General features: G+C 50.2%; 1 protein-coding gene across 1 annotated transcript in view; it reads right to left on the reverse strand.

The window, feature by feature from the left end:
* Positions 1-15,039: 15,039 nt before the first annotated feature.
* LOC140395366 (transient receptor potential cation channel subfamily V member 6-like) overlaps positions 15,040-27,983 on the reverse strand; it is a 201,754-nt gene continuing 188,810 nt past the window's right edge. Inside the window, exons 14-15 of the mRNA XM_072483022.1 lie at positions 16,845-16,951; positions 15,040-15,917 (exon numbers count right to left, since the gene is read on the reverse strand). Coding sequence (XP_072339123.1) covers positions 15,677-15,917; positions 16,845-16,951 — 348 coding nt within the window. The 3' untranslated portion in view covers positions 15,040-15,676. The remainder of the gene's footprint in view (positions 15,918-16,844; positions 16,952-27,983) is intronic.

Consider the following 27,983-nt stretch of genomic DNA (forward strand, 5'->3'; position numbering starts at 1 on the left):
GTGAACTCAAAGCATGGTACACAACAGAAGTCACATCATACCATTCTCCATTGTGGACACAGAAGACGAGTCCATCATAGGCGCGGACGCATGTGAGGCCCTGAACCTAGTTGAGTGGCTGTACATTCCAGGCAGCGCGGCGATGGAAGATCGTTGTGACTGGCAATGAGAAATAATGACGCAGTTATCCGGATGAGATACAAGCAAAAGTCAAAGTGGAGGAAGATAAACCAGATGTAAAGATGGAGGAGCCAAAGGGAATTCTAGAATTCTGGTAGTCAGTCTTCAAAATTGTGGATTAGTTCAGTGGCATGATACAGGAGCATGATGAGTATCTACAAGATGTGAACGTTAAATGTTCAGAGCTTGAACAGCCAACAAGCTTCACTCTGGAGTTTACATTTCAGCCAAATGAATATTTCACAAACGAGGTAGTCATGAAAGCATACCAGATGGAATCCCGGCTGTTGTGTTATGTAATCTGGAATAACACAAGCTGCCACTTGATGCAGTTTTGAGTAAAAGATGCTCCAGACTTTGAAGTGAGTTCAATGTGTTTCATTGAACTATTAGCACCGTTCTCAATGAGTTCGACTCTCTGCTAATCTAAATGTAGTAACTCAGTCTAACTGAACCAGCCTTGATCTAAGCCACGTGCTGGGGTGTGATGCTGAGGATACACCCTGTCTCACTCTGTAGATGTTGGTCTGTGGAAAGAGGCGGGGTGTGAGTGCCTCATTCCTTTTATAGTGAGATACCACCCCTGAGTGTCCTGACTGCTCATTGGTCATGTACTATTCTATGTGTTCATTAGCTGCATGTTTGCATATCATGACACCGGCCTGACGAGTTTGACTTTTTATTCTTTGACGAACCAGAAATCACAGGATGCACAGGGTGCCAGATCGACTGGAAGAAAGGAAAATATGTCACACTGAAAATCATTAAAACGAAGCAGAAACATAAGGGTCAGGATCCTCGTGAAACAGTTACGAAAACTGTACCAAATGACTCTTTCTTCAATTTCTTCAGTCCTCCTGAAGTTCCAGAGCAGGGAGAGCTGGATGAAGGTTCTGCAGCAAGACTCGCTGCTGACTTTGAAATTGGTACCTCTTTTGTGAACACATAATTCCCTGTGCAATGTTCTACTTTCCAGGAGAAGCCATTGCGGGTGATACTGACTCCGAGGACGTTTACGACAGTGATATTTACAAAGACCGTGATTACAATGAGGTAGTGGAGACTCAGGTGGTGAACTAATGAAGATGACTATGAAACTCTGGAGGGAGTGACGAGGTGATCACAAGGGATGCCCAGTCTGCACAGCAAACCGAAAAGTGTGAAAGCTCAAAGATGGCATGTGCAGAGGCTGAAAGTGAGATTGCAGTAGCAGACACATCAGATGACAGCAACGCAACTGCGAACAGACTGATAACTGAAGAAATAACCCCCATTTTGGAGAAACTGGCTCCAGAGGAAGATGAAGACAAATCTCATGCACACAAAATGGTTCCTGCAGATTACTCCCCAATACTCAAGGCCACTCCACCGAGAACATGCTAGAAGATGCATCTGCGTGCAGTTCTACAATGAAAGCTGAAACATATTGATGCACGATCAATTACACTCAAGACAAAGTGATTCCATAACTGAAGGCTTTAATCTGCTAGAACTCTTTCCCAGCAGCTTCGATACAGAAAGTGAAGGCTGCTGGGAAGGTACCGGTTCTTATACTCCACCTCTCAGCCAATGGTAGACTCCTGGGTCCAAACAATGGTCATCCATCTCTTAGGTACCGCAATACCTGGTACTACCACATTCACCCCCTGTTACAAAAAGAGCCCGGCGGAGGTGGTGGCCAGCGTTAATAGTCGCCTTTTGCATGGTATGACCAGGTATGGAGGTACCATGATAGCGAGGGTATTTACAAAGTGTTCATAGTGCAGAAATCAGTCGATCGGGTGGCCTGGTCGTCCTTCTGGAGCGTCTGGGCCTCGGCGATGATTCTGATGGGGGTCCCGGCGGTTGCGACTCCGAGAGCGTGATGTCGTCCTCCCTGGCAGCTTCGTCATCCCTAGGCGGCGCTGTTGGGGCAAAAAGGTTGACAGGGGGGGAAAGCGCCTGTAGGGGGCGTCGGTGTGTGGTCGGGCCTAGACAGGAGCGGCAGGACTACTGACTCTCCAGTGAGGTGCTGTGGGGAGGGTGGGGGTGGGGGCAATGGTTCGGGTGCGCGTGGGGATCCGACGGGCGCCAGGTCCCAAAGGGAGACTGTGCCCTGCCGGCCGTCAGGGAACGCTACGTAGGCGTACTGGGGGTTGGCGTGCAGCAGGTGGACCCTCTCAACCAACGGGTCTGACTTTTGCGCCCTCACATGTTTCCGAAGCAGGATGGGTCCGGGTGTCGCTAGCCAGGTTGGGAGCGAGGTCACGGAGGAGGACTTCCTGGAGAAAACAAGGAGACGTTCGTGAGGTGTCTGGTTTGTGGTAGTACAGAGCAGCGACCGGATGGCGTGGAGGGCCACCTGGCGGACCTCTTGCCAGCGGGAGACCGGGAGATTCCTGGACCGTAGGGCCAGTAGAACGGTCTTCCAGACCGTTCCGTTCTCCATCTCTACCTGCCGTTTCCCCGGGGGTTGTAACTTGTCTTCCTGCTCGAGGCGATGCCCTTGCTGAGCAGTTCGTCGCTCATAAAGGAGGACCCCCTATCACTGTGTGTGTACGTGGGGAAACCGAACAATGTAAAGATACCCTGGAGTGCCTTGATGACGGTGGTTGTGGTCATGTCTGGGCAGGGGATGGCGAATGGGAACCGGGAGGATTCGTCAATCACGTTCAGGAAGTACGTGTTGAGGTCGGTGGAGGGGAGGGGGCCTTTGAAGTCCATGCTGAGGCGTTCAAAGGGACGGGAAGCCTTTATCAGTTGCGCCCTCTCTGGCCGGTAGAAGTGCGGTTTGCACTCCGCACAGATTTGGCAGTCTCTGGTGACGGTCCTGACCTCCTCGATGGAGTAGGGCAGGTTGCGGGCCTTGATAAAATGGAAAAAGCGAGTGACCCCCGGGTGGCAGAGGTCCTCGTGAGGGATCGGAGGCGGTCCACTTGTGCGGTGGCACATGTCCCACGGGACAGGGCATCAGGAGGCTCGTTTAGGTTCCCCGACGGTACAAGATCTCGTAGTTGAAGGTGGAGAGTTCTATCCTCCACCGCATGATCTTGTCATTCTTAATCTTGCCCCACTGTGCATTATCGAACATGAAGGCAACCGACCGTTGGTCCGTGAGGAGAGTGAATCTCCTGCCGGCCAGATAATGCCTCCAGTGTCGCACAGCTTCTACTATGGCCTGGGCCTCCTTTTCGACCGAGGAGTGGCGAATTTTGGAAGCATGGAGGGTACAGGTGAAGAAAGCCACAGGCCTGCCTGCTTGATTTAGGGTGGCCGCCAGAGCTACGTCGGACGCATCGCTCTCGACCTGGAAGGGGAGGGACTCGTCGATGGCACGCATCGTGACCTTAGCAATGTCTGCTTTGATGCGGCTGAAGGCCTGGTGGGCCTCCGTCGACAGGGAGAAGGTTGTGGACCTGATCAGGGGTCGGGCTTTGTCTGCGTAATTAGGGACCCATTGTGCATAATAGCTGAAGAACCCGAGGCAGCGCTTCAGGGCCTTGGGGCAGTGAGGGAGGCGGGACTCCATAAGGGGGCGCATGCACTCAGGGTTGGGGCCTATGACTCCACTTCGCACTACGTAGCCTAGAATGGCTAGACGGTCGGTGCTAAACCCGCATTTATCCTTATTGTATGTCAGATTAAGGATTTTCGCGGTATGGAGGAATTTGCGGAGGTTGGTGTCGTGGTCCTGCTGGTCATGGCCGCAGATGGTGACATTATCCAGATAGGGGAACGGTGCGCGTAAGCCGTACCGGTCAACCATTCGGTCCATCTCTCGCTGGAAGACCGAGACCCCATTAGTGACACCAAAGGGAACTCTTAAAAATTGATAGAGCCGCCCATCTGCTTCGAAGGCAGTGTACTGACGGTCACTAGTGCTGGTGGTAGGTGGACTTGAGGTCCACCTTGGAGAAGACCTTGTATTGTGCGATCCTGTTTACCAGGTCGGCTATACGGGGGAGAGGGTACGCATCCAGCTGCGTAAACCTGTTGACAGTCTGGCTGTAGTCTATGACCATCCTATGCTTCTCCCCGGTCTTTACCACCACTACTTGAGCTCTCCAGGGACTGTTGCTCGCTTCGATAACCCCTTCCCCAGCAGCCTTTGGACCTCAGACCTGATGAAGGTCCTGTCCTGGGCACTGTACCGTCTGCTCCTGGTGGTGACGGGTTTGCAATCCGGGGTGAGGTTCGCAAACAGGGAAGGCGGGTCGACCTTAAGGGTCGCGAGGCCGCAGACAGTAAGGGGGATATAGGGCCGCCGAATTTAAAAGTCAGGCTTTGCAAATGGCACTGGAAATCCAGCCCCAGGTGTGTAGCCGCGCAGAGGTGCGGCAGGACGTACAGGCGGAAATTGTTGAATTTCCTGCCTTGGACAGTGAGGTTTGCTAGGCAGAACCCCTGTATCTCCACTGAGTGTGACCCGGAGGCCAGGGAGATCCTTTGATTTACAGGGTGGGTTACAAGTGAACAGCGCCTTATCGTGTCGGGGTGAACAAATCTTTCCGTGCTCGCAGAGTCAATCAGGCACGACGTCTCGTGGCCGTTGATGAGGACCATCGTTGTAGCCGTTGCGAGTGTCCGAGGTCGACTTTGTCCAGTGTTACCGAGGCCAGGTGAAGCAGTTGCGAATTCTGATCGGGCAACGTGTAGTCGACCGAGCTGGTGGCCTGGGGCCCCATCCAAGATGGCGTCACCCATGGGTCGCACATGGTGTCCGAGGATGAAGAAGATGGCGTCGGTGATGGACAAAATGGCGCCGCCCACCCGTCCAGCGTGGAGTCCGGGGGGCAAGATGGCCACGCCCGTGGGTCACATGTGGCGTTAGGATAGGGGGGGCAGTGAGCGCTGGCCAGTCGGGGCCTGAAGGGAGGGTTGCTGCGGCGGTCCATAGTCACTGGAGACCGCGGCCACGGCGCAGGCCTGGCAGACCCCCACAAAGTGGCCCTTCTTGCCGCACCCTTTGCAGGTGGCGGTGCGGGCCGGGCAGCGCGGGCGGGGATGATTCGCCTGCCCGCAGAAGAAACAGCGGGGTCCGGCGGCGTTAGCGGGCCATCTCGCCGCGCAGGCTTGCAGGGACAGGGGGAAGGTCTGAGGGGCTGCCGCTGCGGGGTGCCACGCAGCCCAGGGGGCCGCCGCGCGATCGGATGCAAAGGACAGCGCGTTTTTATAGGCAACGTCCATGGACCCTGCCAGGGCCCGTGCCTCTGTAAGTCCCAGAGTGTCGCTTTCTAGGAGCCTTCGGCGGATATCGGGGGAGGTCATACCTGCAACGAAAGCATCCCTGATTAAAAGTTCCATGTGCTTGCTCCCCGAAACTTGCGGGCAGCCACAGTTTCGGCCCAGCACCAGTAGCGCCTGGTAGAAATCTTCCAACGTTTCCTCGGAGCTTTGCCGCCTAGTCGCAAGCAGTTGACAAATGTAGACCTGGTTTACTGGGTAGGTGTACTATCCTTCCAGCAGTTTGATAGCAGCAGCATAGTTCTCCGCCTCCTCCATAAGGGGGTAGATCCCAGGGCTGACTGGGGAGCGCAGGAGATGCATCTTCTGTCCTTCCGTGGGGGTGCCTACGGCCCTGTCGAGGTAGCCCTTAAAGCACGCCAGCCAGTGTTTAAAAATAGCAGTGGGGGCTGAGCTGGAGGCACTCCGGTTTGATGCGGAGATCCATCCTTCCAACTGAAGTTGTAGCAGATTAAATTGATGCGCAATCAATTACACTCAAGACAAAGTGATTCCATAACTGAAGGCTTTAATCTGCTAGAACTCTTCCCCAGCAGCTTCGATACAGAAAGTGAAGGCTGCTGGGATGGCACCGGTTCTTATACTCCACCTCTCAGGGCGGAGCTATGTACAACAGCCAATGGTAGACTCCTGGGTCTAACCAATGGTCATCCACCTCTTAGGTACCGCAATACCTGGTACTACCACACATATATCATCCTATCAGATGAGGTTGAGCCACTAATCGGCTCCTCAGCAAAAGATGACCACAAGTGAGGATGAGTCACCAATTGGGGCTCAAACACAAGATGAAGGAGCAGCACCTAACGTTGGGGACATTGATCCAGTGCAGACACCAGAGAGCGAGGCTTTGCAGACTGCTCCTGAAGTTGCAGACTTGACTGCAATCGTACAATCATCCAAAATTACACCGACACTGGCCGTTTCACAAGGTGATGGGCATGCAACTCAACGTGTGGACCCAACATGGATCGACCAAAACTCATCGGTCCAACTAGGCTCTCAAATCAACAATGATGGCTAAAACACGGCAAGCAAACAGTCCCATTCCGCAGTCCAGCGGGTGCCACCAAAGCAAAAAAGTAAAAGAGGCGCAGTCAAAAGACCCCTCCTATGAAAAGGAAGAGGAAGAAAAAGAGAGTGGAGGATACTGTAGGTCGCACCCGCAGTACTGAAGAAGAAGACATTGGCAATGTGGCCGCCAGGCAAGAAAGCACACGACAACACAGCAAGAAGCATTGTGTTAGAAAATTGAAAAGCTGGTCACGTAGAGAAGACCAGCAAGAAAACTGGTGTTTAGGATGCATCGCGTCAAAAGGCCAAACAAAGTGATAAGACAAAAAAGATCTGCCTGAAAACCAGTCTTCCAGAAGTTAAAGCGGCATCGAGCAGTGGACAAAAGTTCAGAAGACTAACAGGGCGATGTCGTTGTGAATATCCAATAAGCTGTGCATCAGGGACACGTTCATCAGGCGTATCATGTTGTGTGAAGCACAGTTGCATCTGTACATATGACATGTTTAAAATGACAATACAGATCATGTTTTGTTAGACACAGTTATACTTGAATGTAAATGTTAACACTTCCAGACGAAGGGGAATGTGATGATATGCCTGTGCACAGTTCTGTATATTGTTCGCAATGGTGGTGATAGAGATCTATCACATGACTTAAGACACCCACGAGTTGGTAGTAAGTCATAAAAGAAGATAGTCGCACTTAGAGTAGCTCCAGGAGAATTCACTGAATTCATTTAATAGCCATTGTCTGTATTAAAGTTCATTAGTTATCTTTCCATATGTTTATTAATAAATCATCTTTATATTTAAACAACTATATGTTCTGTGTACATCATTACAATGGTTTTATCACAGAACACAACACTCCAAGAGACGCACCTGAGAGAGAAGGACCGACAGGGGTAAGAAAGGGCTGAGTGAGACAGACGTACCATTCTAGCTATGGGGCAAGAGCAAGGGGATAGCCATAATGCTAAATAAGAGGACGGGGTTTGCAGCGACAAGGACGGTTATGGATTCAGACGGACGGTACGTCATGGTCAACAGTGTCCTGGATGGGGCACCATTGGTCGTTGTTAACATGTACGCTCCCAACTGGGATGACTGTAGTTCATAATGATGACCACGGCGGAAAACCCCGACATAGATACTCACTGACTAATCATGGGGGGGACTTTAATTGTGTATAGGACCCACGGACGGACAGATCATACCCAAAATGGGGAAACCTCAAATATGGTGAAAGAACGAGGCATGTTTGTGGAGTAAATGGGGGCATGGACCCGTGGAGGTTCACACAACCAGGGGAGAAGGAGTTCTCTTTCTTCTCCCAGGTACACAATTTTTGTGAGGGCCACGAAGAATCCAGCACGAGTTTGTAGAATAGAAAGAAATAACATTTATTTACAGTTACATATATATACAGCAGCAGCAGTACTCTCTTGCTGCTCACTCCTCTGGCTGGTTCCATATTGGCCAGCTCTATTTATGCAGGGACTCTGCTAATGATTTCTCCGCCCCCACCTCATTGGAGAAGCTCATACTTAGGATGCATCGTGTCAAAAGGCCAGCACGGGCAGCACGGTAGCCTTGTGGATAGCACAATTGCTTCACAGCTCCAGGGTCCCAGGTTCGATTCCGGCTTGAGTCACTGTCTGTGCGGAGTCTGCACATCCTCCCCGTGTGTGCGTGGGTTTCCTCCGGGTGCTCCGGTTTCCTCCCACAGTCCAAAGATGTGCAGGTTAGGTGAATTGGCCATGATAAATTGCCCTTAGTGTCCAAAATTGCCCTTAGTGTTGGGTGGGGTTACTGAGTTATGGGGATAGGGTGGCGGTGTTGACCTTGGGTCGGGTGCTCTTTCCAAGAGCCGGTGCAGACTCGATGGGCCGAATGGCCTCCTTCTGCACTGTAAATTCTATGAATACTCCCTAAGGATTGTGGGATTGCCATTAGTCCCCAGCCAGTGGTAAGCAGGCAGGTTATAACAATAATGTATGCTCATGCATTAACTTCTTTGTGGTGGGAAAAGTTTGCTTCCAGGGATAGTAAGAGCGGAATATTCCACAATCGTAATCTCTGACCATGGTCCACATTACATGGATATGAGGTTGGAGACGGGCCGTGCCAAACTCACCCCATGCAGGTTGGATACGGCCCTCTTTGCCGACAAGGTCTTTAGCGAGAAAATATCACAAGCCATAGACGGCTATTTTATCAATAACCAGAACGGGGAGGTCTCACCCTCCACGTTCTGGGAGGCACTGATGGCTGTGATCAGGGGTCAGATTATTGTTTCTAAAGCAGGCAGAGATGGCAGAGGAGGGTGGCTCGGCAACAACTGGTCAACTCATACTGGAGGTAGACCGGCAATACTCCAAGGCCCCGAGCGTAGAGCTTCTGGCGGAGAAGGTAAAGCTACAAATGGACTTTGACCTGCTCTCCACAAGGGAAGCAGTGCACCCACTACACCAGACTTGGGGGTTCTTCGACGAACACGGAGACAAAGCTAGCTGCCTACAGCTCACCAGCTGAGAAAGCAGGCAGACACTAGGGAAATAGCATAGATTAGGGACAACAACGGCAGACTAGTAACCGAGCCGGAAAAGGTCAACAAAGCATTTGAGGCTTTCTACCAGGGGCTGTACTCTCCGAGCCCCCAGAAGAGGAGTCGAGGATGAAATAGTTGCTCGATGGACTGACATGCAAGTCTTGGGAGGGAATAGAAAACGGGGGATGGACTCATCATTATAACTGGGAGAAGTCGTGGAGAGCATCAACGCCATGGAGGCGGGACCAGATCGATTCCCGGCAGACTTCTATAAAAGATTTGCACCAGTACGGGCCCCACACTTGTGGGAGATGTTCACAGTCTCGCTAGCAAGGGGCACCCTGTCTCCAACGCTATAACAAGCCTCAATCTTGCTGATACCCAAGAAACACAAAGGGACGGTACGCGTAGCACAGTGGTTAACATTGCTGCCTTACAGCGCCAGGGATCTGGGTTTGATTCTGAACTCAGGGTAACTGTCTGTATGGAGTTTGCAGGTTCTCCGTGTGTGCGTGGGTTTCCTCCGGGTGCTCCGGTTTCCTCCCACAGTCCAAAGACGTGCAGGTTAAGTGCATTGGCCATGATAAATTGTCCCTTCGGGTGAAGTTGCAGAAATGGGGTGGGAATTGGAGTGGTCTTTCGGGGGGTCGATGCAGACTCAATGAGCTGAATGGCCTCCTTCTGCACTGTAGGAATTCTACAACTGTTTCTATGACACCCGACCGAATGCGGTCCTACAGACCTATCTCGCTGCTCAATGTAGACGCGGAAATACTGTCCGAGATCCTGGCCAGACAACTAGAGAACTGTGTACCAGAGGTGGTCACAGAGGACCAAACATGCTTCGTTAAGGGCAGACAGCTAACATCGAATGTCAGAGACCTGCTGGAACATGATAATGACCCCTTCCGGGGAGAGAACACCAGAGGTGATCATCTCCCTAGATGCAGAAAAAACCTCCGACAGAGTCGCGTATAGGTACCTCATAAACGTACTGGAGGGGTTTGGGCTCGGAGCAGGGTTCACCGCCTGGGTGAAACCTCTGTACAACGCTTCCATGGTGAGCGTGCGGACCAACACGACTAGCTCTAAATACATCCAGCTGCACAGAGGCACAATGCAGGGATGGCTGCTGTCCGCATTTCTATTTGCCCTGGCAATCAAACCACTGACGATCGCCCTCAGAACGGAAAAAAATTGGAAGGGTATCCAGAGAGGGGACAGAGAGCACAGAACCTTATTCTATGCAGATGACCTGCTTCTCTACTTCTCAGACCCCCAAAGCAGCATGCAGTGGATCATGATGCTCCTGAAAGAGTTTGGAGCCTTCTCGCGCTACAAACCTAACTTGAGCAAAAGTGAAATCTTCCCTGTGAGCCCGCAAGGGTGAGGGGCAGAGCTGGAGGGAATCCCGGCTAAACGGGTCCAAAACAAATTCCGCTCCCTGCGGATTCAAATTGCCCACGACTGGACATGGATCCACAAATGAAACCTGACACGTCTGGTGGGGGAAGTAAAGACGGACCTGCAGAGGTGGGACACTGTCCCATTCTACCTGCCCAGGTTCCTGTTCCTGTTCAGATCCATATCGATCTACATCCCCAAGGCCTTTTTTAACACAGCAGATAACATTATCATGGTGTTTGTGTAGGGAGAGGCGGGGGGGGCCTGCCCAGGTTCCTGTTCCTGTTCAGATCCATATCGATCTACATCCCCAAGGCCTTTTTTAACAGAGCAGACAATATTATCATGGTGTTTGTGTAGGGAGGGGGGGGGGGAGAGAGAGAGAGAGAGAGAGAGGAATCCAAGGATCTCCAAAAAAGTCCCACCGAGAAAGATAAGCATGGTAGGCCTGGCCCTCCCTAACCTGCAATACTACCACTGGGCGGCCACAGCAGAGGATGGGTAAGGGAGCCAGAAACAGAATGGCTAAAGATGGAGGGCAACTCCTTCATAGGAACATCCCTCCAGGTATTTGCCATAGCACCTTGCCCATCCCCGCCAGCCAAGCAGTCTACAAGCACAGTAGTAATAGTCATGTTTCGGACATGGAACCAGCTAAGGCTTGACCACCATAGGCCCAATCTGTAACAATCACAGGTTCGCGCCAGCCACAATGGACACCACCTTTAAAAGGTGGAGACAGGAGACAGAACAGGATAGGGGGGCACTGACAGTTGACACAGATGACAGACTAGCGACGTTAGAGCAGCTGATGGAGAGGTTTCAACTGCTCAAAGGGAATGAACTACGACACTTATAAATCAAAAACTCCGCAAAGAAACTACAGCGTAACACGGACGCCAGGACACTCACTGATAGAGAAGCTGTTGGACACGGGCGACTTTGAGAGGCGGAATTGCGGGGACTTGTATGGACAACTGTTAGAGAAGACACGTTTCCTGCTGGTTGAGACATGGAAAAATGGGAGAGGAAGAACTAGAGATAGAAATAGGGCGAGGACTCTGGAGCGAAGCACTGAACAGGGCAAACACCACCTCCACATGCGCAAAGCTAAGCCTCATGCAAATAAATGTGGTGCACAGAGAACACCTAACCAGAACCCAAATGAGCAGGTTCTTCTCAGAGGTGGAGGACAAATGTGAACGGTGCCAGGGAAGCTCAGCCAAACACACCACATGTCCTGGGCATGCCGAAGACTTGTCGGGTTCTGGACAGCCTTCTTTGAGGCAATGTCCAAGGTTGTGGGGATGAGGGTGGAGCCAAGCCCGAAAGTGGCAGTCATCGTGGTATAACTCTTCGTGGGGAGGGGGGACGCGCCCTAGCCTTTGCCTCCCTAATCTCCCACAAAAACAGTCTGCTCGTCTGGTGATCAGCAGCACTACTCAAAGCTGCATACTGGCTGGCCGACCCATCGCAAATTCTCCAACTGGAGAAAATCAAATTTGCAATCCGGGGGTCAGAAGAGGGCTTCCACAAGACGTGGAAGCCATTCACCAACTTGTTCCAGGACCTTTTTGTCGTCAACAGCCAATAGTGTTGGGGGGAGAGGGGGCACAGACGAGCCACCGATCGTAAAGGAAGGGGAATGGGGATGCAGATGGGCAAAAACCCATAAGAAGACCCAAATCACAAGGGACACAGCCGCAGGGGACAGATCCAAGGGCAAACGGAGGACAAGAGGAAGCAGTCACATGTGGGGAAACACAAGCTAGGGACCAACAAGAGGCAGGATAATTGAGGCAGACCAGCCAAATGGAGCCCACAGCCACCGAAGGGAGACGAAACAGGCAAATGTAAATATGTACAGCAATCCCCATTTGTTTGTGTTTTGTTGGCTTTTTAATTTTTCTCTAGTGTAATTATCTTGATTGCCTTTGTAAAATACCTCAGATGGGAACGACACTTTTAACTCAACATTCAAACTAAAATATGTAATGTCAATTGGGAGAACCAATAAAAACATAATAAAAAATTTAAAATAAAATGAAAAGGTTTTCCTCATGTGGCTGGTCACCTTAAATCCCCTGGTTCTTGAACCTTCCACCGATAGAAGCTATTTGTCCCTCTGTCCAGACTCCCTAATGATTTGAATGCCTTTCTGGCTTCACACATTTAAGGATAGAAATGGCAGGATTCGAGAATCATGGATGACAAGGGAAATTGTAAGCTTAGTCAAAAGGAAAAAGGTGCATACGATTGGTTTAGGCATTGAAAAACTGATGAAACCCTTGAGGAGTACAGTGAAAGTAGGAAGGAACTTAAATGTTGAATAAAGACGGCTAAAAGGGGCCATGAAATGTCTTTAGCAAACATGGTCAAGGAGAATCCCAAGGCTTTTTATTAATATATTAGGAGCAAGAGGGTAGCAAGAGAAGGAGTAGGCCCACTCAAGGACAATGGAGGGAAGTTATGCGTGGGACCACAGGAAGTGGGTGAAATCCTTAATGAGTAGTTTGTATCGGTATTCACCAGGGAGAAGGACTTGACAGATGTTGAGGTCAGGGATAGGTGTGTGAACGATCTTGAGAACATCAATATATCAAAGGAGGAAGTGTTGAGTATCCTAAATTGCATTAAGGTCGACAAGTCCCCAGGGTTGGTTGGGATCTATCCCAGGTTACTGTGGGATGCAAAGGGAGAAATAGCTGGGGCCTTAACAAATATCTTCATATTCTCTTTGACCACACACGAGATTCCAGAGGACTGGAGAATAGCCAATTGTTATTCCCTTGTGTAAGAAAGGAAGCAGGGACAATCCAGCAAATTATAGGTCAGTGAGCCTGATATAGGTGGTGAGGAAGGTTTTGGAAAAGTACTGAGGGACAGGATATATACACATTTGGAGGAAAATGGACTAGTTAGTGACAGGCAGCATGGTTTTGTATGGGGAAGGTCTTGTATCATCAATTTGAATGAGTTTTTTAAAAGGTGACAAAGAAAATTGATGAGGGAAAGGTTGTGGATGTAGTTTATATGGACTTTAGTAAGGCGTTTGACAAGGTCCCACATGGTAGACTGGTACAAAAACTAGGCTGGCTGGATGGATACAGAACTAGCTTGGTTATAGAAGACAGAGAGTAGTGGTGGAAAGGTGTTTTTCAGAATGGAGATCTGTAGCTAGCGGTGTTCTGCAGGGATCAGTGCTGGGACCTCTGTTGTTTGTAGATATATAAATGATCTGGAAGAAAATGTGGGTGGTCTGATTTGTAAGTTTACAGTCGATTCGAAGAGCGGCGGTGTTGCTGATAGTGCCGGGGATTGTCAGAGGATACAACAAGATATAGATAGACAGGAGATTTGGGTACAGAAATGGCAGATGGAGTAGGGGGCGGCACGGTAATGCAGTGGTTAGCACTGCTGCTTCACGGCACTGAGGACCCGGGTTCGATCCCGGCCCTGGGTCACTGTCCGTGTGGAGTTTGCACATTCTCCCCGTGTCTGCGTGGGTTTCACCCCCACAACCCAAAGATGTACAGGTTAGGTGAATTGGCCAGGCTAAATTGCCCCTTAATTGGAAAATATAATTGGTGCTCTAAATTTTTTTTTTTAAGAAATGGCAGATTGAGTTTAATCCGGACAAATGTGAGGTAATGCATTTTAGAGGATCAAAAATAAGTATGAATTATACTGTAAATGGCAGAATCCTTAGGAACATTAACACACAGAGGCATCTGGGTGTGCAGGTCCACAAATCCCTTAAAGTGGCATCACTAGGGGTTTTTCACAGTAACTTCGTTTGAAGCCTACTTGTGACAATGAGCGATTTTCATTTTCATTTTCACAGGTGGCCAAGGTGATTAAGGCATATGGCATGCTTGCCTTCATCAGACAGGGCATTGAGTGCAGGAGTAGGGAAATCATGTTGCAGCTTTATAATACTTTGGTAGGCCGCATTTGGAGTATTGCGTGCAGCTCTGGTCACCACATTATCAGAAGGATGTGGAAGCTTTGGAGAGAGTGCAAAAAAGGTTCACCAGGATGTTGCCTGGTCTCGAGGGTGTTGGCTATGAGGAGAGGTTGAATAAAGTAGGATTGTTTTCACTGGAAAGACAGAAGCTAATGGGAGACCTGATAAAGGTCTACAAATTTATGGGAGGCATAGACAGGGTGGATAGTCAGAGACTTTTTCCAAGGGTGGAGTGTCATTTACAAGGGGGCACAGGTTCAAGGTGAGAGGGGGAAAGTTTAAGGGAGATGTGCGGGGTAAGTTTTTCACGCAGAGAGTGGTGGGTGCCTGGAACGTGCTGCCAGAGGATGTGGTGGAAGCAGGCACATTAGCAACATTTAAGAGGCATCTCGATGGGTACATGAATAGGGAGGAAACAGAGGGATACGGACCGAGTCAGGGGAGAAGGTTTTTTTAGTTAGGGCATCATGATCGGCACAGGCTTGGAGGGCCGAAGGGCCTGTTTCTGTGCTGTACTTTTCTTTGTTCTTTGTTCTTATTCTCTGCTCTATAATTCAACCTAACCCCAGAAGTTAAATCTTCCCTGCACTGACCATCCAAGGAGAGTTAGCACTACTGTGGATGCAGAGGACTGGATGGCTTCCTTTTAGAATTGCTAAGATGTTCATCATAAACAAAGACACAAATTTGAATAGAGATTTATTAGATAAATGCATGTATATATATATGTATTTAAATATCACATTAATAAGTAGAATTTTCAATCCTCATGCTGTTCATCAGGTGGCCATCTTGTATGCACAGACAGTAATGCCATCAAGATGAGGAGCTCTGTATTCTCTCTGTGCACTTAGCCATCTTCAAACTCCCAGATATACATTATTCTATCTATAAGCCATCTGAAGGCCAAGATTAAATTAGCGGCTATCCGCCATCTTATATGTCACCATCTGAACCGCTCAATTAGAGCCTAACCTATAATTTACTCTGGGTATCTATTTTAAAGCATTTGAACCCCTCGATCAAAAGTAAGATTCTCTGAGTTTTCAGCGAAGGGGAAGGATAGATAGTAAATGTAGTGAAGTTCAGCAAGACTGGCAGAAAGATGAACTTCAGAAAATCCTCCCCATCAATTGTTCACCAAACCATGTTCAGTCTGAGCAGAACATCAGAGTGCCAATGGTCCTTTGCCACCTCAAAACCTTTAGGTTTATGTATGATAGGCCCCTTTGGCCCTCCAGTAGTAAATTTCCCAACACGTTTATAGGAGAATGGACAGATGTTCCACAGCATCGAAGCTCCAATGGTCGTTGACACAGAGTGTCTCTCAGAGTTTACAGAGAGCAATCCGCCTCTTTAACCTCATTGAAAGCTTCATTAGTACAGTGAATCCGGGACCTGCGTCGGAGGATGTGCAGCTCAATGCTGGAGTTCTGCTCTGCTTCATGCCCAATGGGGGATTGGTGGTTGCTTTTTTCTTTCTCAGTCTTGCTCCCAGATTCCTGATGCTGGTCTACCTTTGCATGCTTGGGACCGCTGCAGCTCTTCATATCACTATCGACCGTGTCTTCCACCCTGTAAGGCCAAAATAGAGAGGTCAAGCGATTAACAACTTGCTTTAGCCTCTCAAACATCTAAAGGCTTCCTATAGGGGACAAAGAGAAAGTGGATAATGAGTCTTTGTGGGAAGGTTGGGGAGGTGGCCTGAAAGACTGGTCGACAAGTTGGGCTTGAGGATTAACTGTGTGGGGCCTTGCAGTATAGGGTTCAATCCTGGTGCTGGAATAATGATGGCCAACACAGTCCCCAATATTGAACCTCATTTCCACCTGCAAGCTGCACAGAATTGCCGGCCAAGCATAATTGAGGATCATGGTCACCGTGACACGAGCAGGGATTCTGTGGTAAGTGGAGTGGTCAGGAAGGATGGGATGAGTTGGAATGCAATGGGGAGGGTGAGATGATGCTGTAGAGGTGATGGAAATGTGTGTAGTATAGAATTATAGAATCATAGAATTTACAGTGCAGAAGGAGGCCATTCGGCCCATCGAGTGTGCACCGGCCCTTGGAAAGAGCACCCTACCTAAGCCCCCATCCCCGTAACCCAGTAACCCCACCCAACCCAACTTTTTTTGGACACTAAGGGCAATTTAACATGACCAATCCACCTAACCTGCACATTTAATGACTATGGGAGGAAACCGGAGCACCCGGAGGAAACCCACGCACACACGGGGAGAACGTGCAGACTCCGCACAGACAGTGACCCAAGCCTCCAAATTCTGGTGCAGCTTTGTAAAACTGATCAATTCCCAGCCTCACACGACCTTGTCTGTCGACAGTGCACGACTTATCCAATCTTTATGGTTTGAATATCACATGCAATTCCAAATTCCCAGTTGTCTAATGTGGAAATCATTATGGGCCCCTTTGTCCAGAAGGAAATCTCAGGTGATTTCTTTCCCTGGTCTAATGCTGTTGGAATCACTTGCGAGCTCTCACCAGATGTACCAGTTGTTACCAAGACCCAACTTTCTCCCACAGATACCAGCACGAAACCAGAAATATTTCGGAAGCCACCGTTCCAGGTGGATCATCGACGCCGTAATCTGTTGTTGGGAGGAAAGAAACGCTGAATAGAGCACATTGGGGCATCCTGACATCATGAAAGACATTTGCAAATGCAGTATATTGCTTTCCTTCAAAACACCTATGATATCCCACAATGCACCGATTGTGTCTCCCACCACACACTGATTTTGTCCCCATAACACACTGATTGTGTCTTCCACAACAGAACAATAACGTCCCCCATATCACACTGATTTCATCTCCCACAACACACTGATTGTGTCTCCCACAACACAATGATTGTTTCTTCCACAATGCACTAATTGTGACACTCACAATGCACTGATTGTCTCCCATAACATACCGATTTGGTCTCCCATAACACACTGATCGTGTCTCGCACAACACAATGATTGTATCTCCCACCACACAGTGATTGTATCTCCCACCACACACTGATTGTGTCTCCCTCAACACAATGATTGTGTCTCCCACCACACACTGATTGTGTCTCCCACAACACGCTGATTGTGTCCCCACCACACACTGATTGTATCTCCCACCACACACTGATTGTGTCTCCCTCAACACAATGATTGTGTCTCCCACCACACACTGATTGTGCCTCCCTCAACACAATGATTGTGTCTCCCACCACACACTGACTGTGTCTCCCACCACACACTGACTGTGTCTCCCTCAACACAATGATTGTGTCTCCCACCACACACTGATTGGGGGTGATTCTCCGATCCCCGCGTCTTGCCGGAGAATCAGACTAACCGCGCCCTGACGCCCTGATCCCGGCGCGCGATTCTCCGAGGTGTGGAGAATCGGCGCCATTTGCGCCGGCGCGTTTGGCGCAGCGTCCACCGCGGGCTGCTGGAATCCGTGGGGCCGGCGATTCTCCGGCCCGGATGGGCCGAGCAGCCGTTCCGACATGACAGAGTCCCGCCGGCGCCGTTCACCCCTGGTCGCTGCCGGCGGGAACTCTGCGGGAACGCAGGGGGGTGGCCTGTGGGGGGGGGGGGGGGGGGGGGGGGGGGGTGAGGGGGGGGATGGGGCTCCTTCACCCGGAGGGGGGGGGGCAGTGCTCCGAAGGGGCCTGGCCTGCGATCGGGGCCCACCGATCGGCGAGCTGGCCTCTCTGACGGCGGGCCTCCTTTCCTCCGTCGGCAATGTTATAGCCCGGCGCCATTGTTGTGCGGGGCGGCCTGGGGGAGGACGGCCACTGCGCATGCGCTAGTTGCCGCCTGCCCAACTGCGCATGCGCAGGACCCAAGGCGCTGCCCCTGCCAGCCTCACGTAGGCCCCAGAATAGCGGATTGGGAAAGGGTGCCGATGCCGGAGTAAAACACTCCGGCATCGGCACTTAGACTCCCGTTGGGAGAATCCCGCCCATTGTATCTCCCACAACACTGTGTCACCCACAACACACTGTTTGTGCCTCTTCTAACACACAATGTCTCTCACCACACACTGACTGTGTCACCCACAACACACTGATTGTGTCTCCCACCACACACTGATTTTGTCTCCCACAACACACTGTGCCTCTTCTAACACACTATGTCTCCCACCACACACTGACTGTGTCACCCACAACACACTGTTTGTGCCTCTTCGAACACACTATTTCTCCCACCACATACTGATTGTGCCTCTTCTAACACACTATGTCTCCCACCACATACTGATTGTGTCTCCCACCACTTATTGATTGTGTCTCCCACAACACACTGACTGTGTCTCCCACAACACACTGTTTGTGTCTCCCACAATGCACTGATTGTGTCTCTCACAATGCACTGATTGTGCCTCTTATAACACACTATGTCTCCCACAACACACTGTTTGTGCCTCCGATAACACACTATGTCTCCCACCACAGACTGATTGTGTCTCCCACCACACACTGATTTTGTCTCCCACAACACACTGATTGTGTCTCCTACAATGCACTGATTGTGTCTCCCACAATGCATTGATTGTGTCTCTCACAATGCACTGATTGTGCCTCTTATAACACACTATGTCTCCCACAACACAGTGATTGTGGCTCTCACAATGCACTGATTGTGTCTCTCACAACACACTGATTGTGCCTCCGATAACACACTATGTCTCCCACCACAGACTGATTGTGTCTCCCACCACACACTGATTTTGTCTCCCACAACACACTGATTGTGTCTCCCACAACACACTGATTGTGTGTCCCACAACACACTGATTCTGCCTCCTATAACACACTGACTGTGCCTCCCACAACACACTGATTGTGTCTCCCACAACACACTGATTGTGTCTCCCACATACACCGATTATGTCTCCCACCACACACTGATTGTGCCTCCCACAACACACTGATTCTGCCTCCTATAACACACTGACTGTGCCTCCCACAACACACTGATTGTGTCTCCCATCACATACTGATTGTGCCTCCCTCAACCCACTGATTGTGTCTTCCACATACACCGATTATGTCTCCCACCACACACTGATTCTGCCTCCTATAACACACTGACTGTGCCTCCCACAACACACTGATTATGTCTCCCACAAGACACTGATTGTGTCTCCCACAACACACTGATTATGTCTCCCACAAGACACTGATCGTGTCTTCCACATACACTGATTATGTCTCTCACTACACGCTGATTGTGCCTCCCTCAACACACTGATTTTGTCTCTCACAACACACTGATTGTGTCTCCCACAACACACTGACTGTGTCTCCCACCACACACTGATTGTGTCTTCCACAACACACTGATTGTGTCTCCCACAACACACTGATTGTGCCTCCCACAACACACTGATTGTGTCTCCCACAACACACTGACTGTGTCTCCCACCACACACTGATTTTGTCTCCCACAACACACTGATTGTGTCTCCCACAACACACTGACTGTGTCTCCCACCACACACTGATTGTGTCTTCCACAACACACTGATTGTGTCTCCCACAACACACTGATTGTGCCTCCCACAACACACTGATTGTGTCTCGCACAACACACTGATTGTGTCTTCCACAACACACTGATTGTGTCTCCCTCAACACACTGATTGTGTCTCCCACCACACACTGATTGTGCCTCACACAACACACTGACTGTGTCTCCCACCACACACTGATTGTGTCTTCCACAACACACAGATTGTGTCTCCCACAACACACTGATTGTGCCTCCCACAACACACCGATTGTGTCTCCCACAACACACTGATTGTGTCTTCCACAACACACTGATTGTGTCTCCCTCAACACACTGATTGTGTCTCCCACAACACACTGACTGTGTCTCCCACCACACACTGATTGTGTCTTCCACAACACACTGATTGTGTCTCCCTCAACACACTGATTGTGTCTCCCACAACACACTGACTGTGTCTCCCACCACACACTGATTGTGTCTTCCACAACACACTGATTGTGTCTCCCACAACACACTGATTGTGCCTCCCACAACACACTGATTGTGTCTCCCACAACACACTGATTGTGTCTTCCACAACACACTGATTGTGTCTCCCTCAACACACTGATTGTGCCTCCCACAACACACTGATTGTGCCTCCCACAACACACTGATTGTGTCTCCCACAACACACTGATTGTGTCTTCCACAACACACTGATTGTGTCTCCCACAACACACTAATTGTGTATTCCACATACACTGATTATGTCTCCCACCACACACTCATTGTGCCTCCCTCAACACACTGATTGTGTCTCCCACAACACACTGATTGTGTCTCCCACCACACACTGACTGTGCCTCCCACAACACACGGATTGTGTCTCCCACAACACACTGATTGTGTCTCCCACCACACACTGACGGTGCCTCCCACAACACACTGATTGTGTCTCCCACCACACACTGACTGTGCCTCCCACAACACACTGATTGTGTCTCCCACAGCACACTGATCGTGTCTTCCACATACACTGATTATGTCTCCCATCACACACTGACTGTGCCTCCCACAACACACTGATAGTGTCTCCCACAACACACTGATTGTGCCTCCCTCAACCCACTGATTGTGTCTTCCACATACACCGATTATGTCTCCCACCACACACTGATTCTGCCTCCTATAACACACTGACTGTGCCTCCCACAACACACTGATTATGTCTCCCACAAGACACTGATTGTGTCTCCCACAACACACTGATTATGTCTCCCACAAGACACTGATCGTGTCTTCCACATACACTGATTATGTCTCTCACTACACGCTGATTGTGCCTCCCTCAACACACTGATTTTGTCTCCCACAACACACTGATTGTGTCTCCCACAACACACTGACTGTGTCTCCCACCACACACTGATTGTGTCTTCCACAACACACTGATTGTGTCTCCCACAACACACTGATTGTGCCTCCCACAACACACTGATTGTGTCTCCCACAACACACTGACTGTGTCTCCCACCACACACTGATTTTGTCTCCCACAACACACTGATTGTGTCTCCCACAACACACTGACTGTGTCTCCCACCACACACTGATTGTGTCTTCCACAACACACTGATTGTGTCTCCCACAACACACTGATTGTGCCTCCCACAACACACTGATTGTGTCTCGCACAACACACTGATTGTGTCTTCCACAACACACTGATTGTGTCTCCCTCAACACACTGATTGTGTCTCCCACCACACACTGATTGTGCCTCACACAACACACTGACTGTGTCTCCCACCACACACTGATTGTGTCTTCCACAACACACTGATTGTGTCTCCCACAACACACTGATTGTGCCTCCCACAACACACCGATTGTGTCTCCCACAACACACTGATTGTGTCTTCCACAACACACTGATTGTGTCTCCCTCAACACACTGATTGTGTCTCCCACAACACACTGACTGTGTCTCCCACCACACACTGATTGTGTCTTCCACAACACACTGATTGTGTCTCCCTCAACACACTGATTGTGTCTCCCACAACACACTGACTGTGTCTCCCACCACACACTGATTGTGTCTTCCACAACACACTGATTGTGTCTCCCACAACACACTGATTGTGCCTCCCACAACACACTGATTGTGTCTCCCACAACACACTGATTGTGTCTTCCACAACACACTGATTGTGTCTCCCTCAACACACTGATTGTGCCTCCCACAACACACTGATTGTGCCTCCCACAACACACTGATTGTGTCTCCCACAACACACTGATTGTGTCTTCCACAACACACTGATTGTGTCTCCCACAACACACTAATTGTGTATTCCACATACACTGATTATGTCTCCCACCACACACTCATTGTGCCTCCCTCAACACACTGATTGTGTCTCCCACAACACACTGATTGTGTCTCCCACCACACACTGACTGTGCCTCCCACAACACACGGATTGTGTCTCCCACAACACACTGATTGTGTCTCCCACCACACACTGACGGTGCCTCCCACAACACACTGATTGTGTCTCCCACCACACACTGACTGTGCCTCCCACAACACACTGATTGTGTCTCCCACAGCACACTGATCGTGTCTTCCACATACACTGATTATGTCTCCCATCACACACTGACTGTGCCTCCCACAACACACTGATAGTGTCTCCCACAACACACTGATTGTGTATTCCACAACACACTGATTGTGTCTCCCACCACACACTGACTGTGCCTCCCACAACACACTGATTGTGTCTCCCACAACACACTGATTGTGTCTCCCACCACACACTGACTGTGCCTCCCACAACACACTGATTGTATCTCCCACAACACACTGATTGTGTCTCCCACAGCACACTGATCGTGTCTTCCACATACACTGATTATGTCTCCCACCACACACTGACTGTGCCTCCCACAACACACTGATTGTGTTTCCAACCACACACTGACTGTGCCTCCCACAACACACTGATTGTGTCTCCCACAATGCACTGATTGTGTCTCTCACAATGCACTGATTGTGCCTCTTATAACACACTATGTATCCCACCACAGACTGATTGTGTCTCCCACAACACACTGATTGTGCCTCTTATAACACACTATGTCTCCCACAACACAGTGATTGTGGCTCCCACAATGCACTGATTGTGTCTTTCACAACACACTGATTGTGCCTCTTATAACACACTATGTCTCCCACCATAGACTGATTGTGTCTCCCACTGCACACTGATTTTGTCTCCCACAACACACTGATTGTGTCTCCCACAATGCACTGATTGTGTCTCTCACAATGCACTCTTTGTGCCTCTTATAACACACTATTTATCCCACCACAGACTGATTGTGTCTCCCACAACACACTGATTCTGCCTCCTACAACACACTGATTGTGTCTCTCACAACACTCTGATTGTGTCTCCCACAACACGCTGATTGTGTCTCCCACAACACACTGATTGTGTCTCCCACAACACACTGATTGTGTCTCCCACAACACACTGATTGTGTCTCCCACCACACACTGACTGTGCCTCCCACAACACACTGATTATATCTTCCACAACACACTGATTGTGTCTCCCACAACACACTGATTGTGTCTCCCACCACACACTGATTGTGTCTCCCACAACACACTGTTTGTGTCCCCACCACACACTGATTGTATCTCCCACCACACACTGATTGTGTCTCCCTCAACACAATGATTGTGTCTCCCACCACACACTGACTGTGTCTCCCACCACACACTGACTGTGTCTCCCTCAACACAATGATTGTGTCTCCCACCACACACTGATTGGGGGTGATTCTCCGATCCCCGCGTCTTGCCGGAGAATCAGACTAACCCTGATGCCCTGATCCCGGCGCGCGATTCTCCGAGGTGTGGAGAATCGGCGCCATTTGCGCCGGCGCGTTTGGCGCAGCGTCCACCGCGGGCTGCTGGAATCCGTGGGGCCGGCGATTCTCCGGCCCGGATGGGCCGAGCAGCCGTTCCGACATGACAGAGTCCCGCCGGCGCCGTTCACCCCTGGTCGCTGCCGGCGGGAACTCTGCGGGAACGCAGGGGGGTGGCCTGTGGGGGGCGGGGGGGGGGGGTGAGGGGGGGATGGGGCTCCTTCACCCGGAGGGGGGGGGGGCAGTGCTCCGAAGGGGCCTGGCCTGCGATCGGGGCCCACCGATCGGCGAGCTGGCCTCTCTGACGGCGGGCCTCCTTTCCTCCGTCGGCAATGTTATAGCCCGGCGCCATTGTTGTGCGGGGCGGCCTGGGGGAGGACGGCCACTGCGCATGCGCTAGTTGCCGCCTGCCCAACTGCGCATGCGCAGGACCCAAGGCGCTGCCCCTGCCAGCCTCACGTAGGCCCCAGAATAGCGGATTGGGAAAGGGTGCCGATGCCGGAGTAAAACACTCCGGCATCGGCACTTAGACTCCCGTTGGGAGAATCCCGCCCATTGTATCTCCCACAACACTGTGTCACCCACAACACACTGTTTGTGCCTCTTCTAACTCACAATGTCTCTCACCACACACTGACTGTGTCACCCACAACACACTGATTGTGTCTCCCACCACACACTGATTTTGTCTCCCACAACACACTGTGCCTCTTCTAACACACTATGTCTCCCACCACACACTGACTGTGTCACCCACAACACACTGTTTGTGCCTCTTCGAACACACTATTTCTCCCACCACATATTGATTGTGCCTCTTCTAACACACTATGTCTCCCACCACATACTGATTGTGTCTCCCACCACTTATTGATTGTGTCTCCCACAACACACTGACTGTGTCTCCCACAACACACTGTTTGTGTCTCCCACAATGCACTGATTGTGTCTCTCACAATGCACTGATTGTGCCTCTTATAACACACTATGTCTCCCACAACACACTGTTTGTGCCTCCGATAACACACTATGTCTCCCACCACAGACTGATTGTGTCTCCCACCACACACTGATTTTGTCTCCCACAACACACTGATTGTGTCTCCTACAATGCACTGATTGTGTCTCCCACAATGCATTGATTGTGTCTCTCACAATGCACTGATTGTGCCTCTTATAACACACTATGTCTCCCACAACACAGTGATTGTGGCTCTCACAATGCACTGATTGTGTCTCTCACAACACACTGATTGTGCCTCCGATAACACACTATGTCTCCCACCACAGACTGATTGTGTCTCCCACCACACACTGATTTTGTCTCCCACAACACACTGATTGTGTCTCCCACAACACACTGATTGTGTGTCCCACAACACACTGATTCTGCTTCCTATAACACACTGACTGTGCCTCCCACAACACACTGATTGTGCCTCCCACAACACACTGATTGTGTCTCCCACATACACCGATTATGTCTCCCACCACACACTGATTGTGCCTCCCACAACACACTGATTCTGCCTCCTATAACACACTGACTGTGCCTCCCACAACACACTGATTGTGTCTCCCATCACATACTGATTGTGCCTCCCTCAACCCACTGATTGTGTCTTCCACATACACCGATTATGTCTCCCACCACACACTGATTCTGCCTCCTATAACACACTGACTGTGCCTCCCACAACACACTGATTATGTCTCCCACAAGACACTGATTGTGTCTCCCACAACACACTGATTATGTCTCCCACAAGACACTGATCGTGTCTTCCACATACACTGATTATGTCTCTCACTACACGCTGATTGTGCCTCCCTCAACACACTGATTTTGTCTCCCACAACACACTGATTGTGTCTCCCACAACACACTGACTGTGTCTCCCACCACACACTGATTGTGTCTTCCACAACACACTGATTGTGTCTCCCACAACACACTGATTGTGCCTCCCACAACACACTGATTGTGTCTCCCACAACACACTGACTGTGTCTCCCACCACACACTGATTTTGTCTCCCACAACACACTGATTGTGTCTCCCACAACACACTGACTGTGTCTCCCACCACACACTGATTGTGTCTTCCACAACACACTGATTGTGTCTCCCACAACACACTGATTGTGCCTCCCACAACACACTGATTGTGTCTCGCACAACACACTGATTGTGTCTTCCACAACACACTGATTGTGTCTCCCTCAACACACTGATTGTGTCTCCCACCACACACTGATTGTGCCTCACACAACACACTGACTGTGTCTCCCACCACACACTGATTGTGTCTTCCACAACACACTGATTGTGTCTCCCACAACACACTGATTGTGCCTCCCACAACACACCGATTGTGTCTCCCACAACACACTGATTGTGTCTTCCACAACACACTGATTGTGTCTCCCTCAACACACTGATTGTGTCTCCCACAACACACTGACTGTGTCTCCCACCACACACTGATTGTGTCTTCCACAACACACTGATTGTGTCTCCCTCAACACACTGATTGTGTCTCCCACAACACACTGACTGTGTCTCCCACCACACACTGATTGTGTCTTCCACAACACACTGATTGTGTCTCCCACAACACACTGATTGTGCCTCCCACAACACACTGATTGTGTCTCCCACAACACACTGATTGTGTCTTCCACAACACACTGATTGTGTCTCCCTCAACACACTGATTGTGCCTCCCACAACACACTGATTGTGCCTCCCACAACACACTGATTGTGTCTCCCACAACACACTGATTGTGTCTTCCACAACACACTAATTGTGTATTCCACATACACTGATTATGTCTCCCACCACACACTCATTGTGCCTCCCTCAACACACTGATTGTGTCTCCCACAACACACTGATTGTGTCTCCCACCACACACTGACTGTGCCTCCCACAACACACGGATTGTGTCTCCCACAACACACTGATTGTGTCTCCCACCACACACTGACGGTGCCTCCCACAACACACTGATTGTGTCTCCCACCACACACTGACTGTGCCTCCCACAACACACTGATTGTGTCTCCCACAGCACACTGATCGTGTCTTCCACATACACGGATTATGTCTCCCATCACACACTGACTGTGCCTCCCACAACACACTGATAGTGTCTCCCACAACACACTGATTGTGTATTCCACAACACACTGATTGTGTCTCCCACCACACACTGACTGTGCCTCCCACAACACACTGATTGTGTCTCCCACAACACACTGATTGTGTCTCCCACCACACACTGACTGTGCCTCCCACAACACACTGATTGTATCTCCCACAACACACTGATTGTGTCTCCCACAGCACACTGATCGTGTCTTCCACATACACTGATTATGTCTCCCACCACACACTGACTGTGCCTCCCACAACACACTGACTGTGTCTCCCACAACACACTGATTGTGTCTCCCACCACACACTGACTGTGCCTCCCACAACACACTGATTGTGTCTCCCACAATGCACTGATTGTGTCTCTCACAATGCACTGATTGTGCCTCTTATAACACACTATGTATCCCACCACAGACTGATTGTGTCTCCCACAACACACTGATTGTGCCTCTTATAACACACTATGTCTCCCACCATAGACTGATTGTGTCTCCCACTGCACACTGATTTTGTCTCCCACAACACACTGATTGTGTCTCCCACAATGCACTGATTGTGTCTCTCACAATGCACTCTTTGTGCCTCTTATAACACACTATTTATCCCACCACAGACTGATTGTGTCTCCCACAACACACTGATTCTGCCTCCTACAACACACTGATTGTGTCTCTCACAACACACTGATTGTGTCTCCCACAACACGCTGATTGTGTCTCCCACAACACACTGATTGTGTCTCCCACAACACACTGATTGTGTCTCCCACAACACACTGATTGTGTCTCCCACCACACACTGACTGTGCCTCCCACAACACACTGATTGTGTCTCCCACAACACACTGATTGTGTCTCCCACCACACACTGACTGTGCCTCCCACAACACACTGATTATATCTTCCACAACACACTGATTGTGTCTCCCACAACACACTGATTGTGTCTCCCACCACACACTGACTGTGCCTCCCACAACACACTGATTGTGTCTCCCACCACACACTGATTGTGTCTCCCACA

Source organism: Scyliorhinus torazame, chromosome 18 (genome assembly GCF_047496885.1).
Source record: "Scyliorhinus torazame isolate Kashiwa2021f chromosome 18, sScyTor2.1, whole genome shotgun sequence".
NCBI classification, from domain to species: domain Eukaryota; kingdom Metazoa; phylum Chordata; class Chondrichthyes; order Carcharhiniformes; family Scyliorhinidae; genus Scyliorhinus; species Scyliorhinus torazame.